At 39.5% G+C, this 17060-nt stretch overlaps 1 protein-coding gene across 3 annotated transcripts in view; it reads left to right on the top strand.

Annotated features, from left to right (window-relative positions):
- LOC106580201 (spindlin-Z) overlaps window positions 1–17060 on the top strand; it is a 28648-nt gene that overhangs the window by 5588 nt on the left and 6000 nt on the right. Inside the window, exons 2-4 of one of the 3 annotated variants that reach the window (XM_014161005.2) lie at window positions 13502–13681; window positions 16587–16635; window positions 16754–17001. In XM_014161005.2, coding sequence (XP_014016480.1) covers window positions 13630–13681; window positions 16587–16635; window positions 16754–17001 — 349 coding nt within the window. In that variant the 5' untranslated portion in view covers window positions 13502–13629. Of the gene's footprint in view, window positions 1–11215; window positions 13682–16586; window positions 16636–16753; window positions 17002–17060 lie in introns of those variants that run through there. The other 2 variants (XM_014161007.2, XM_082966164.1) reach the window with 2 other exon arrangements.

The raw sequence follows: 17060 nt of genomic DNA, 5'->3' as shown, positions 1-17060 counted from the left end.
TCAAAAGAACATAACAAACAGGCTAAAAACAGAGAACACATATGAGAACATTAGAACAGCACATGTCATCGTCACTAAACACACTGGCCTGTACAGTGTCCCTTGGGGTTGAGGTTTCTATGGCCCCAAGCTGGTGCAGCTTCTTTATCTTCAAGCCAAAGTTGTCATGCGTTTTGCAAGCGCTTGTTTTTCTGTCTGACTCTTCGCATGCCAATCCAAAATGGCTTAAGTTTAAAGAATTTAGCCTTGGAAAGGTTGTTCCTTGGATTCTCAGATAGAAGTCTATGAAGATTTGCCAGTGTCCGTTAAGGTTCTCTTGCGGAATATCTGGCCCTTTTTCCGAATTTCTCCGGATTTCCCATTTATTACAGTGAAGATTATCTTGATGAAGGAAGTGGCTAACAAGTTTGCGGATTATTCTTCTCCGGCTGTTATTGGATAATGTTCTCGGACCTCTCTTTGTAGTTTTCTGGACCTCTCTGCCTTCCATGTTGACAATTACCTGCTTCCTCTTGGCCATCATTTCAAGTCTTTTCAGTCTTTTCTTTAGGTTGACCATCTCTTTGGTCCTCTCCAGCAGCTTCTCTTGTGTAGTGCAACTTTGACCTCAATTTTGATAGTGTTTTCTTTCTTTCTTCTGTTCCTGTTTTTGGGTGATTAATTTGGGGTAGATGTCTTCATTGGTCCTGGTGTCTCTTATTTTAGGAGGGTGAGTTGATGGCAGGGACATTTACCTGCTGAGGTGAGAATGTCTGTTCTCTTGAGGAGGCTGTGTCTTTTTGAAGATTTCCTCAACTTCATTTTTCTTCTTGAACATGTTGAAGTGTATAATTTTCCTCGCTTGATTGTGTTATGTCCAATACAGCTTTTAGATGTTTTTTTTCTTCTGTAATACCTTTGCGTTTTCCCGCCACTGTTTTTTCCTTATTTTCATGTGCTTCTTTGTCAGATCTTGAGTTTTCTTGATTTTACAATTTTTAGTTTTTGATATCTGGAGATGGAAAGGAAGCATGACATGAAATGAGCATGTCTCAAAACATGGGACAAATCTTACTGTTATGGACATCCTACAGTAGGGACTGAATGGCTTACAGACTGTGTGGACATCCTATAGTATAAACTAAATGGCTTACTGATTCTGTGTGTGTGACCGTGTGCGTTTGTGGTGGATGTGTGTGCCCGCATGTGTAGACTTCTAAACACTGTAGGGTATTGACTTCCTATAGACACTGTATGAGGACATAGGATTCCTATAGACTATATATATGCTAATTACTCTTGCTGTAACCTCTCCAAACCCTAACATCTTCTCTCGCCTTCCTTCTGTACTCTTCCAGCAGTTCTGGGTTGATGTAAACTTTTTCTCTGAATTCAGTCTAGCCTTCGCTAAAGCTTTCTTTTTGTCACTTGCTAACTGTCTGCAATTAAACAGGACATAAAGCAAAATATCAACATTTAATAAATAATATTTAAATTAATAGTTAATCATATATATTTAAAAAATATAGTCTGTATGATACAATTCTCATTACCGAAACAGAAGTTCTCTCTACCACAACTGGCCTTAAATTGTAGCGCTAAGTGAGAATGATGTTGCGGAGGATGAGGAACCTTAGCTAACAATAGAGAAGACATGATGACTAAGCAAATTTTACTCAATGTACATAATTCGACATTAATTAAGTATATTTTCATAGATTAAAAATTCTAACGTTTTTCTAAATGTGGAAAACTACCTGTATTGGTAATGATAATCAATACTGTCATGAACACAGTCTGACGAGATTGTTTAACTTTTTAACTTGAGAAATATAAAGAGATCTGCTTACCTGGTAGCCATCTTGAAGGTACTGGCAGATGTGTTGCTTCATTCAAAATCAAACTTTATTTAAAATTCTCAGTCCTTAAATGTTGCGGAGGATGACATCAGTCATGGACACTTGATTTTTCCACTTTTTTCATAATTATCATACATGAATATTCAGTTAATCATTTTTCTGTCATTTGAAAACATCTATTAGAACATCCCTTTATTTTTTCTGAATATTTTACTCTGTTTAAATTACAACAACAAAAAACATTCAGACAGAGCTGGATGCGTTGCGGTAATGAGAATTGAAGCAGAAAATGCATTAAAATACAAAAATAATTCATTCCTATGTTGAAATTACTCTTTGTGCAAGGTAGAGAACACTTATCTTTATTATGATATTTTGTTATATTACTAAATGACATGTTTTATATTTAAAATCATTACTGCCATGGTATTTTAATGGTTTCATGAGAATGACCCGTGTGGTGTCAGTGTTTTTGTTGCTTGCATGTCATACCTAAGTTTGCTTATCTTGCCAATGAAAAGTAATTTAAGTAGTTGGCAATATCAGTGGGTTTTGATGAATGAGCCATCTGATTCAATGAATGATGGAGCTGAGTTTGCCTTTTTCCCAAAATGTAATTTTAAGGTGCTCTAAAGCTTTTTACTATCATTCTTTATATACATTTTTTTTTTGTTTCATCGTATAGTTTAGTCACATGATTTCTTATTTGCAGTACGTTTGCCAATCAGTTTGGCTTTCAGACTTATGTCATACCTTTTGCCTCATCCCTCTCAACCATACAGTTTTTAAAATCTTCATCAATCCAAGGGGATTTAACAGTTGTTAGGTTCTAAATAAAAAGAGTAAAAACTACCGGACAACTAGGACAAGCTCAAACCAAGTTTATTCACCCAATGGTTCAGACAGTTGAACAGACAAAATACATGTTCCCACCAGAACAAGTATGTATTCCCCACTTTACATCTTTATTGCTAGGCAGGAAGTTTAAGTGATGTGGGTAATAAACTGTTCCTTCTCCCTTATTGTGACCTGACCTCGGCCCCCATTCTTCAATAATCCACAGCTCTCCACCCTTATCAGTGACCACAACCATGTAATTGCCTATCCCTTACTCAGTAACATTCCCAAGCCCCTGGCTAATATCAAACCTTAATTGACCCCCATTCCCCCTTTCAGATAACCATTAACTTCTGGTGTAGCAAGTATTTCAAATTGCATCCCAACAACTGAAACCAGACTGTGGCCATTCTCCTTTCCATAGGATACCTGATGTCTAACAATAACATGTTCTGACAGAATGTAAACATTCTGGATTCCCCTCTCTTCCCTTAGTGACTTGATTTAAGGATATTTCAAGTTTATAGTCAGAACCCATCACAGTTTTTACAGTCATTTTCTTAATGGGTGCCTTCTTATTATTAGCTGGAATAAGCAATTTCATAAATCTGTCAAGTGCAGCGTCTGGCTGCTCCTAATTAAACACCACAGACAAGTAAATATTCTTTACATCAACATATGAATCACTGCAACTTATTGTATGACCTCTTATTCACTATATTAGGCCCAGCCTTTGGAACTTTAGTTTTCCTAGATATGGCTACTATAGTGTGATCACTACATCCTATGGATACTGCTTTAAAGCAAATTTCTGCAGCATTAGTAAAGATGGGATCAATACATGTTGATGATTTAATTCCTGTGCTGTTTGTAACTACCCTGGTAGGTTGACTGACAACACATTTTCTTGAGTGGGCAGCTTGATGAGAGCCAGTCTATTTAAATCACCCAGAAAATATACTTCTCTGATATCACATGTATTTCACACATATTATCCAGATACTGACTGTTAGCGCTTGGTGCTCTATAGCAGCTTCCCACAAGAATGGGCTTTAGGTGAGGCAGATGACCTGTAGCCAATTAAAACATTTCCCCCCAATGTCGGCACTAAGGCAATTCCACAAAATACACATGAGAGGCATCAGATTAGCAAAAAATGAAATGGCACGTTATCTAAACAGGTTGTTGAATGGAAGCCTTTAGCCTAGTGTATTTACTTCACAAAAAGTCTGCATAAATTCAAAGCACACACATAATTGACACTGCCGGGCTGCACATGCGACCCGAATGCAGTTAACAAACCCTACAGGAAACCTCTACAGTATAGCTTATAAAAGAATGTGTGCCTCTTTGACCTGTCTCTTCAGACAGTCACAAATTTGATAGTGAATTGTTCATTGACCTACATATGCATCTCTGTCATAGACATGAAGTCTTTTAACAATACAGAGAGACATAAGGGAAAATGCTATCTTCACCTGTCCTAGAGCAGGATTTACCAAACTCTGTCCTAGAGCCTAGGCTGTTTTCCTTTCCAGTCCCAATCTCACTAAAACCCCAAATCCTGACTCCCGTCTCACATGAAAATCCCTAACTTTATTCTGTAATATGTAGGTTGCATTATCAAAGCATGTCTCTCCCCTATGCATGTCAAAATACCTTGATATTTAAACTTTTCGCACTCTTCACCTCTGTTATTCATGAGCTGATATGCTATCTGTATAATCATCAATTCTATTTTGTCAAATACAGTATAGGATAAGTTATTCTGTAATTCATTGGAGGTTCTCTAGCAAGCTTAGCAACTTTGGTAATTTTACTTTTGTCATTTGACTGCCGTTACAACATTTGTATGATTCAGCAATGCTATACTCTGGGTGCGTCCTGAGCGCGCTCAGTGTCGAGATGAAATGCGATGAATTAACTGAGGATCATGATAACGCTCTGAATTTGTGAATGGCCGGTTTGGCAATTCACAACAATGGCATTGGCGATCAAAGATAATTACTCTATCATTGCTATGGCTGTTACGGTGACCGTATTACTGCCACATCACACCGGCGATAATGTCTACACACAATACCCCATAATGGCAAAGCAAACAGGTTCAGGAATTTTTGCAAATGTGTTAAAAATAAAAACATAGCTTATTTTCTTAAGTATTCAGACCCTTTGCTATGCATCCTGTTCCCATTGATCAGCCTTGATGTATCTACAACTTAATTGGAGTTCACCTGTGGTAAATTCAATTGATTGGACTTGATTTGGAAGGGCACACACCTGTCTATGTAAGGTCCCACAGTTGACAGTGCATTTCAGAGCAAAAACCAAGTCATGATGTCAAAGGATTTGTCCATGGAGCTCCGAGACAGGATTGTGACGAGGGAAAGATCTGGGGAAGGGTACCAAAACATTCCTGCAGCATTGAAGGTCCCCAAGAACAGTGGCCTCAAATATTCTTAAAGGGAAGAAGTTTGCAACCACCATGACTCTTCCTAGAGCTGGCCGCCCGGCCAAACTGAGCAATCGTGGGTAGAAGCGCCTTGGTCAGGGAGGTGACCAAGAACCCGATGGTCACTCTGACAGAGCTCCAGAGTTCCTCTGTGGAGATAACCTCCCAGAAGGACAACCATCTCTGCAACACTCCACCAATCAGGCCTTTATGGTAGAGTGGCCAGATGGAAGCCCCTCCCTCAGTAAAAAGGCACTGAGTTTGCCAAAAGGTGCCTAAAGGACAAGATTCTCTGGTCTGATGAAACCAAGATTGAACTCTTTGGCCTGAATGCCAAGTGTCACATGTGGAGGAAACCTGCCACCATCCCTACGGTGAAGCATGGTGGTTGCAGCATCATGCTGTGGGGATGTTTTTCAGAGACACAGACTGGGAGACTGGTCAGGATCGAGGGAAAGATGAACAGAGCAAAGTACAGAGATCCTTGATGAAAACCTGCTCCAGAGCACTCAGGACCTCAGACTGGGGCGAAGGTTCACCTTCCAACAGGACAACGTAAGCACACAGCCAAGACAACACAGGAGTGGCTACAGGACAAGTCTCAATGTCCGGACTTGAACCCGATAAAACATCTCTGGTGAGACCTGAAAATAGCTGTGCAGTGACGCTCCCCATCCAACCTAACAGAGCTTGAGGATCTGCAGAGAAGGATGGGAGAAACTCCCCAAAATCCAGGTGTGCCAAGCTTGTAGCGTCATACCCAAGAAGACTAAGCTGTAATCACTTCCAAAGGTGCTTTAACAGAAGTACTGAGTGAAGGGACAGAATACTTATGTAAATGTGATATTTACATAGCTTTTTTTTATTTTATACATTTACAAAAATGTCTAAACCAGTTTTTGCTTTTGTAATTTTGGGGTATTGTATGTAGAAGGATGAAGGGGAAAAAACGATTTAATCCATTTTAGAATAAGGCTGTAACAAAATGTGGAAAAAGTCAAGGGGTCTGTTGGGCTTCTGTGTAGCCCAACAACGAAAGTAACACTAACTCTAAGTAACTCTAACTCTAAGCATAAAAGTACCTATTTCTTTGTTAACAGCCCAACACAGAATAGCCACATGTGCGTACTCCCTCATCGTTTGGGGAAAATATATTTTCTATTTTATTCAGCTATGTTCAATTGTGTTCTTCATACTATAAAATAATATAATGCAATGTACATTTGAAGAAGATCCCTGGGCTTTGATGAACAGTAAAAGGGTTGCAGATGTGGAGCTGATCAAACATGGCACACAAAGACCACTTCCTCACAGTCAATCCCCAGCAACAACAAAAGATCACACACAGCAACTTTTAGGGGTTGTTCCACCTCAAAAAGCACGAGAGGATTTCGACACCCACCATCTCAGATTGTTCTGACACTGTTTCTGTTAGAAATAGTTAAGATTAGCATTCCTGCAACATTTTGTTGAAATATAATGGTCTCTGAGAAGTTAAGCTAATTGATTGCACCCAAACTGGTCATTTTAATTTGTAGGATTCATACAGGCCTAATATTCAATAAATATAGAACCTAACATCCGATTTGCACCCAACTTTTTTTTCTAACAATAACCAGGTTTCCATCACAGGAGGTTGGTTGCACGTTATTTGGGGAGAACAGGCTCGTGGTAATTACTGGAGCGGAATTAGTGGAATGGTAACAAATGCATCAAACACGTGGTTTCCAGGTGTTTGTTGCCATTCCATTTGCTCTGTTCCGGCCATTATTATGAGCCGTTCTTCCCTCAGCAGCCCTCTGTGGTTACCATCCAACCTTTTTTATGCTTGTAAAATACAAAAATGTCATGACAAGCCTGATGGAAACAGAACATTTGTCGGTAAACTTCCAAACGTTGACAAAACAAAATACTCTAGGGTGTGATCTTTTTGTGTCAGTAAAATTAATTATGCAAGAATGTCGGTGGAAACGTTTTTAGCGCAAATTGATATAACAACCATCATATTGAAGTGAACTTGGGAGTCACGCGATTACATGTTGGGTGGTCCTCCCACTACGACTCGTCGGGAAACCATGCAGTTTTAGGCTACAGATGAAATGCGTTACGATGAACTTCACAGGGTGGTGAAAGTGCATGGTGATGAGCTTGATGCTCCTTTCCAATAAATATCGAGGGTCTTATTCTGGTGACATGATCATCAATGCTTGGCTGTTGTTTGTTGAAAAGATGGGAAAAACCCCCACCAAATGTACTGATAATACATTACATAGGATGAAGAAACAATACTCAGAGCTGCAGCTCCATACTACTTATCATACAGAACTGATTGATACTGTATACTCATTCTTAGGATGGGGGGTCCATAGGTGGCTTTTGACAATTACTTTGGATTCCTCATGTCTTACACATAGTAAAAAAAAAAACAGGTTGGTCCAAATTGGATGTTAGGTACTATATTTCTTGAATGTTATATGAATCCTATAAATTTAAAATGGTATATTTCGGTGCAATCAATTAGCTTAAATTTCTCAAAGGTCAAATTATATTTCAACCAAAAAATGTTGCAGGAATGCTTATCTTATCTAACTACAGAAATTACTTCAGAACGATCTGAGATGGTGGGTGTCATGGCTTGCTGAAATGACATTGAACGATCCTATCAGGATGTTGGGATTATTGCAGTGTAACTGTATGCATTTTTGTCAGGCAGGACCATACAGCACTGAATGAGCAAATTTGACTTTGAAAGTTGTATATTGAACCGCTACCAAAAAGTTTACGTTCATCATAAATATTAATATTTAATATTTCTGACTGTTGTATGTGTTTACAGGTCTATTTCCAAGATGCAAATAAAATGTTATTCGTCACATGCTTCATAAAAAACAGGTGTAGACCAACGGTGAAATGTTTATTTAAGGGCCCTTCCCAACAATGTACAGAAATAATAAAGTAATAACGCTTAATGAAAAATACACAATGAGTAATGATAACTTGGCTATAAACACGGGGTAGCAGTACCGAGTTGGTGGAGACATTTGAGGTAGATATGCGCAGTTCAAGTCAGAAGTTTACATACACTTAGGTTGGAGTCATTAACTTGTTTTTCAACCACTCCACAAATGTTAACAAACTATAGTTTGGCAAGTCAGTTAGGACGTCTACTTTGTGCATGACACAAAAAAAACATTTCCAACAATTGTTTACAGACAGATTGTTTAACTTATAATTCACTGTATCACACTTCCAGTGGGTTAGAAGTTTACATACCCTCAGTTGACTGTGCCTTTAAACAGCTTGGAAAATTTCAGAAAATGGTGTCAAGCCTTTATAAACTTCTGATAGCCTAATTGAAATAATTTGAGTGAATTGGAGGTGTACCTGTGGATGTATTTCAAGGCCTACCTTCAAACTCAGTGCCTCTTTGCTTGACATCATGGAGAAATCAAAAGAAATCAGCCAAGACCTCAAAAAAAAGTCTTGTTTATCCTTGGGAGCAATTTCCAAACGCTTGAAGGTACCACGTTCATCTGTACAAACAATAGTACGCAAGTATAAACACCAGCCGTCATGCAGCTCAGGAAGGAGACGCATTCTGTCTCCTAGAGATGAACGTACTTTGGTGCAAAAAGTGCAAATCAATCCCAAAACAACAGCAAAGGACCTTGTGAATATGCTGGAGGAAACCGGTACAAAAGTATCTAAATCCACAGTAAAGCAAGTCCTACATTGACATAACATGAAAGGCCACTCAGCAAGGAAGAAGCCACAGCTCCAAAACTGCCATAAAAAAGCCAGACTACGGTTTGCAACTGCACATGGGGACAAAGATCGGACTTTTTGGATCTTCCAAAAGGACAATGACCCCAAGCATACTTCCAAAGTTGTGGCAAAATGGCTTAAGGACAACAAAGTCAAGGTATTGGAGTGGCCATCACAAAGCCCTGACCTCAATCCTGTAGAATATTTGTGGGCAGATCTGAAAAAGAGTGTGCGAGCAAGGAGGCCTACAAACCTGACTCAGTTACACCAGCTCTGTCAGGAGGAATGGGCCAAAATTCACCCAACTTATTGTGGGAAGCTTGTGGAAGGCTACCCAAAAGGTTTGGCCCAAGTTAAACAATTTAAAGGCAATGCTACCAAATACTAATTGAGTGTATGTAAACCTCTGACCCACTGGGAATGTGATGAAAGAAATAAAAGCAGAAATAAATAATTCTCTATTATTCTGACATTTCACATTCTTAAAATGAAGTGGTGATCCTAACTGACCTAAAACAGGGAATTGTTACTAGGATTAAATGTCAGGAATTGTGAAACAGTTTAAATGTATTTGGCTAAGGTGTATGTAAACTTCTGACTTCAACTGTACATATAACTAGGAATAAAATGACTAGGCAACAGGATAGATAACATATACTGTTTATTATCAATCAAAAAAGTTAGTGCAAAAAGGGTAAATGCCATTAGTCCGGGTAGCTATTTAACTTTGAAGTAACTATACTGAATAAAAATATAAATGCAATAATTTCAAAGTTTTTACTGAGTTACAGTTCATATAAGGAAAACGCTTAGGCCCGACTCTATGGATTTCACATGCATCTGGTCCACTCCTCCTTCAATGGCTGTGCGAAGTTTCTGGATATTGGCGAGAACTAGAACACGCTGTCGTACACGTCGATCCATAGCATCCCAAACATGCTCAATGGGTGACATGTCTGGTGAGTAAGCAGGCCAGCTTCCAGGAATTGTGTACAGATCCTTGCGACATGGGGCCGTGCATTGTCATACTGAAACATAAGGTGATTGAGAGGGATGAATGGCATGACAATGGGCCTCAGGATCCCGTCACGGTATCTCTGTGCATTTAAATTGCCATCGATTTAAAATGCAATTGTGTTCGTTGTCTGTAGCTTATGCCTGCCTGCCCATACCATAACCCCAACGCTACCATGGGGCCCACAGGACTCCATACACGTGGTCTGCGATTGTGAGGCCAGTTGAACATACTTCCAATTTCTCTAAAACGACATTGGTGGAGAAATGGTCATAAAATTCTCTGGCAACAGCTCTGGTGGACATTCCTGCAGTAAGCATGCCAATTGCGCACACCCTCAAAACTTGAGACATCTGTAGCATTGTGTTGTATGACAGAACTGCGTCTATGCACTTATTAATGAAGCCGATGACTGACCGATAAACTCCTCAATGCCATTGGATGAATCACGGAACATATTCCAGTCCTGATAGGCTAGCAAAACAATCCTGTAATTTAGCATCCGCTTCATCGGACCACTTCCGTATTGACTGCGTCACTGGTTCTTCCTGCAATTGTGTTTGTTGTCCGTATCTTATGCCTGCCCATACCATAACCCCACCACCACCGTGTGGAGGTCCTGGGCTGGCATTTTTACACATGGTCTGCAGTTGTGATGCCGGTTGGACCTATTGCCAAATTTTCTAAAATGACATTGGCCCATAGTGGAGAAATTAACATTCAGTTCTCTGGCAACAGCTCTGTTGGACATTCCTGCGGTCAGCATTCCAATTGTTTGCTCCCTCAAAGCTTGAGATATTTGTGGCATTGCTGTGCGGAATAATTTTTTGTTTATAAATGTAAAAAAAAGTGTACCTGTGTAATGATCATTCTGTTTAATCAGCTTCTTGATATGCCACACCTGTCAGATGGATTAATTATTTTGGCAAAGGAGAAATGTTCACTAACAGGGATGTAAACACATTTGTCATAATTTGAGAGAAACTTTGTGCATACGGATGAATTATGGGATCTTTTATTTCAGCTCATAAAACATGGGACCAACACTTTACATGTTGGGTTCATATTTTTGTTCAGTGTAAATAGTCTATTGACCTCTGTATGGTTAGGCTTACCTGGTCTCTGTACTGTAATTATGACTCACTGAATATATATATATATATATATATATATATATATATATATATATATATATATTGCGTAGACTGTAGAGCCCTTAAGTCTAACACACCATAGGAAACCATTTTTTTTTTTGTATATAAATAAATATAAAAAAAAACTGTTTTCCTATGGTGTGTTAGACTTAAGGGCTCTACGCAGTCTAAGCAATGGCTCCGACGGAGGTTCGTTTACGCAGCTCTAAGTAGTTCTACGTATTGTTTTGCAGCTGAATAATATTTTTTTTTGGAACACGATACAAACTGTGCTCTGTAGCTCCGTTTGCAGAGACTGTGAAATCACTGTGGAAACAGAATGGCGTTGCAATGGATAGCTGCTGTTTTACGGGCTCCTGACCAATTCTGTTTCATTTCCTACGACTGAAAATAGTTTCTGGACATCAGAACAGCTATTACTAACCTTGATTTGGATGAAGATTTTTTCCAGCGGCACAGGACAAACTGTTCACCCTGGACCAGGCCCTAATCCCAGAGACTCGGGGAAAGGAAAAGACGGCGAAAGAGAGGCCAACGTGTAGGCTCTCGGATGAAACTAAGTCGGCAAATAAATAATCTGCCTCTACCTTCCGTTCTATTTGCGAATGTACAATCACTGGAGAACAAACTGGACGAACTCCGTTTGAAACTATCCTATCAACGGGACCTGAAGAACTGTAATATCCTATGTTTCTCTGAGTCGTGGCTGGACATGGATAATATACATCTAGCTGTTTTTTTCTATGCGTTGTCAAGACCGTACGGCAGCGTTGGGTAAGGTTAGGGGGAGGGATGTGTCTCTTTGTTAACAACAAATGCTTGTGCGCAATCTCTAATATTAAGGAAGTCTCGAGGTTCTTCTCTCCTGCGTTTTAGAATACTTCATGATAAGCTGTAGACCATACTATTTACCAATAGTTTATCTATATTTTTAGTAGCAGTCTATTTACCACCACAAACCAATGCTGTCACTAAGACAACACTCAACGAGCTGTATTAGGCCATAAGCAAACAAGAAAATACTCTCAGGGAAACTGATATCCATTTTATCTAATTCCTACTAGCATGTCACCTGCACAACTAGAGGACCTTTACTCCACACACAGAAACACATACAAAGCTCGCCCTGTATTTGGCAAATCTGACCGTAACTCTATCCTCCTGATTCTTGTTTACAAGCAAAAACTCAAACGGGAAGTATTTGAACAGGAAGTACCAATAATGAAGTGGTCCGATGAAGCAGATGCTAGGCGACAGGACTGTTTCGGTAGCAAAGACTGGAATATGTTCCGGGATTCATCCAATGTCATTAAGGAGTTTACAACATCAGTCACTGGCTTTGTTATAAAGTGCATTGACGTTGTCGTCCCCACATTGACCATATGTACATATTCTATCCAGAAACAATGCATTACAAGCAACAGCCGCACTGAGCTAAAGGATGGAGCTGCCGCTTTCAAGGAGTGGGTCACTAATCCGGATGCTTATCCACACTGCCCTCTCCCACCTGGGCAAGAGGGAACACCTATGTGAGATTGCTGTTCATTGACCACAGCTCAGCTGCATCACTGCTTGGTATGGCAACTGCTTGGCATCCAGCCACAGAGGGTAGTGCATACGGCCCAGTACATCACTGGGGCCGAACTCCCTGCCATCCAGGACCTCTATACCAGGCAGTGTCAGGGGAAGGCCCTAAAAATTGCCACCCAAGACAACTGTTATTTTTGTTACCGCACGGCAAGCGGTACTGATGCACCAAGACTGTAATCAACAGGACTCTGAACAGCTTCTACCCCCAAGCCATAAGATGGCTAAATAGTTAGTCCGGGTAGCTATTTGGTTACTATTTAACTATCTGCATTGACCCTTTTTGCACAAACTTGATTGACTCATCACATACGCTTCTGCGACTGTTTATCTATCCTGTTGCTTAGTCACTTTATTCCTAGTTATATGTACAAATCTACCTCGATTAACTTGTACCACTCCACATCGACTCAGGATTGGTACCCCGTGTAGCCAAGTTATCATTTCTTATTGTCTATGTATTATTACTTTTATTACATGTTATTACTTTTCTATTATTTCTCTATTTTATCTTTGCATTGTTGGGAAAGGCCCATAAATATTTTACTGTTAGTCTACACCTGTTGTTTACGACACATTTGACAAAACAGTTTGATTTGAAAGCCCTTAAGTAACCCTGCAACAAAAATGATTTACTGTTCAGACGTTTTTATGCAGCTAAACTATATGATTGTGTAATAGCTGAAGGATATGTCTATAGCACACATGAGTCAGCATGACTGACTGTGTTCATATCAGTTACATTTGGAGATAATTGCCAATTATGGCATTTTCTACCCCAAAGTCATTCATGATAATGTTGCAGAGTTTCTCTTCTGTGCCACATGTTTAACAGATGTTCATTTTTCAACAGTCTGTTTTCCTGCACTGGATGGGAGTGATCCTCCCACCTAGTGCCACCACCTGCATTCTGTCCCTCTCTCTCCTGATTCCCTAGTAGATACATTGTCACAGCCTGGCTGCTCACCTACATGTATATCAATGAAGACCCCATTTGGAAAGATGCCAGGCCAGCGCCCCAGAGCTGATGGGGGTGAGAGAAACTCACGCCTTGTGTACATGAATGTAGCCGAAACGTTACACATGACAGACTACTAAACCATATGGGTTTTTTAAGATCTAAGTATGATACAGTAATATGCACTGCCTTCAGAAAGTATTCACACCCCTTTACTTTTTCAACATTTTGTTCTTTTACAGCCTAAATTTAAAATTGATTACATTTTGATTTTTTTGTCAATGCTCTACGCACAATACCCCATAATGTCGAAGTGGAATTATGTTTTTAGAAATGTTTACAAATGAGTTAAAAAATGTAAGCTGAAATGCCTTGATAAATTGAAGTATTCAACCCCATGTGCACAAAAATGTGCTTAACAAGTCACAAGTTGCATTGACTCACTCTGTGTGCAATAATAATGTTCAACATGATCTTTGAATGACCTCATCTCTGTAGCCAACACATACAATTATCTTTAAGGTCCTTTAGCGGTGAATTTCAAACAGATTCAACCACAAAGACCAGGGAGGTTTTCCAATGCCTTGCAAATAAGGGCACCTATTGGTAGATGGGTAAAATAGAAAAATAAAAATGTATATCCCTTTGAGCATGGTGAAGTTATTAATTACACTTTGAATGGTGTATTAATACACCCAGTCACTACAAAGATATAGGCGTCCTTCCTAACGCAATTGCTGGAGAGGAAGGAAACGGCTCAAGGATTTCACCATGAGGCCAATGGTGACTTTAAAACAGAGTTGAATTGCTGTGATATGTGAAAACTGAGGATGGATCAACAACATTGTAGTTACTCCACAATACTAACCTAATTGACAGAGAGAATAGGAAGCCTGTACAGAATAAAAATATTCCAAAACATGCATCTTGTTTGCAACAAGGCACTAAAGTAATACTGCAACATATGTGGCAATGCAATATATTTTTTGTCCTGAATACAAAGTGTAATGTTTGGGGTAAATACAACACATTACTAAGTACCACTCTCCATATTTTGATGGCTGGTATGCTTGTAATCTTTCAGGACTGGAGAGTTTGTATGGCCGAGTTACAATTCTGACTTAAATCTGCTTGAAAATCTATTGGAAGACTCAGGGCTGTGAATACTTATGTAAATGAGATTTACAGTTGAAGTCGGAAGTTTACATACACTTAGGTTGGAGTCATTAAAACTCATTTTTCAACCACTACACAAATTTCTTGTTAAACTATAGTTTTGGCAAGTCGGTTAGGACATCTACTTTGTGCATGACACGAGTCATTTTTCCAACAATTGTTTACAGACAGATTATTTCACTTATTTACTGTATCACAATTCCAGTGGCTCAGAAGTTTGCATACACTAAGTTGACTGTTTTTATACAGCTTCGAAAATTGCAGAAAATTATGTCAAGGCTTTAGAAGCTTCTGATAGCCTAATTGACATCATTTGAGTCAATTGGAGGTGTACCTGTGGATGTTTTTCAAGGCCTACCTTCAAACTAAGTGCCTCGTTGCTTGACATCATGGGAAAATCAAAATAAATCAGCCAAGACCTCAAAAATAATTGTAGACCTCCACAGGTCTGGTTCATTCTTGGGAGCAATTTCCAAACGCTTGAAGGTACCACGTTCATCTGTACAAACAATAGTAAGCAAGTATAAACACCATGGGATCACACAGCCGTCATACCGCTCAGGAAGGAGACGCGTTCTGTCTCCTAGAGATGAACGTACTTTGGTGCGAAAAGTGCAAATCAATCCCAGAACAACAGCAAAGGAACTTGTGAAGATGCTGGAGGAAACTGGTATCTAAATCCACAGTAAAACGAGTCCTATATCGACATAACCTGAAAGGCCGCTCAGCAAGGAAGAAGCCACAGCTCCAAAACCGCCATAAAGCCAGACTACGGTTTGCAACTGCACATGGGGACAAAGATTGTACTTTTGGGAGAAATGTCCTCTGGTCTGATGATACAAAAATAGAACTGTTTGGACATAATCACCATTGTTATGTTTGGAGGAAAAAGGGGAGGCTTGCAAGCCGAAGAACACCATCCCAACCATGAAGCACGGGGGTGGCAGTATCATGTTGTGGGGGTGCTTTGCTGCAGGAGGGACTGATGCACTTCACAAAATGGATATCATCATGAGGAAAGAAAATTATATGGATATATTGAAACAACATCTCAAGACATCAGTCAGGAAGTTAAAGCTTGGTCGCAAATGTGTCTTCCAAATGCACAATGACCCCAAGCATACTTCCAAAGTTGTGACAAAATGGCTTAAGGACAACAAAGTCAAGGTATTGGAGTGGCCATCACATAACCCTGATCTCAATCTCATAGAAAATTTGTGGGTAGAACTGAATAAGCTTGTGCGAGCAAGGAGGCCTATAAACCTGACTCGGTTACACCAGCTCTGTCAGGAGGAATGGGCCAGAATTGACCCAACTTATTGTTAAACAATTTAAAGGCAATGCTACCAAATACTATTGAGTGTATGTAAACTTCTGACCCACTGGGAATGTGATGAAGGAAATAAAAGCTGAAATAAGTCATTCTCCCAACTATTATTCTGACATTTCACATTCTTAAAATAATGTGGTGATCCTAACTAACCTAACACAGGGAATTTTTACTAGGATTAAATGTCAGGAATTGTGAAAAACGTTTAAAGTTTAAAATGTATTTGGCTAAGGTGTATGTAAACTTCTGACTTCAACTGTATGTATTTCATTTTCAATACATTTCTCAATTTCAAAAAACATGTTTACACTGTCATTATGGTGTATTTAGGAAAAAATATATTTAATACATTTAGAATTCAGGCTTTAACAACAAAATGTGGAATAGGTCAAGAGGTATGAATACTTTCTGTAGGGTGATTATTATTGTAATTTTGGGGAGATACTTCATGCACACGTTTGTTTGTCATTTTAGGGAATACTGGGGTATCTGCAAATCTGATCAAGAAGAAAAATTCCCACAAGTAAGTTCTCGTTGTGTAGAGACGGCATAAGACCAAAAGCGGGTTGGCTTCCAAACAGACAGATGTGTGGATATATTGATTTGACATTACGTACTTTTTTAAATTGGGATCTCTATAGGAAGCAGAAGAATATCGGTCCAAGCAAGCCTATTGCCCAACCCACACGAAACATAGTGGGTTGCAGGATAACGCACCAGTGGAAGGAAGATACCAAGGTTTCCCAGTGGAAAGGAACAGTTCTCGATCAAGTCCCTGTCAACCCATCTCTCTACCTGATCAAGTATGATGGATTTGACTGCATCTATGGACTTGAGCTTCACAAAGATGAGAGGGTGCAAGGCCTGGAGGTTTTACCAGACCGAGTTGGTAGGTATTGTGAAGACATGACAAAAGTCAGCCTTGCTCAGCCATAAGCATATTACATT

Source organism: Salmo salar, chromosome 20 (genome assembly GCF_965601325.2).
Source record: "Salmo salar chromosome 20, fSalSal1, whole genome shotgun sequence".
Classification (NCBI taxonomy): domain Eukaryota; kingdom Metazoa; phylum Chordata; class Actinopteri; order Salmoniformes; family Salmonidae; genus Salmo; species Salmo salar.
The sequence above is the reverse complement of the archived record's forward strand: the minus strand, read 5'-3'. Positions and strand labels throughout refer to the sequence as shown.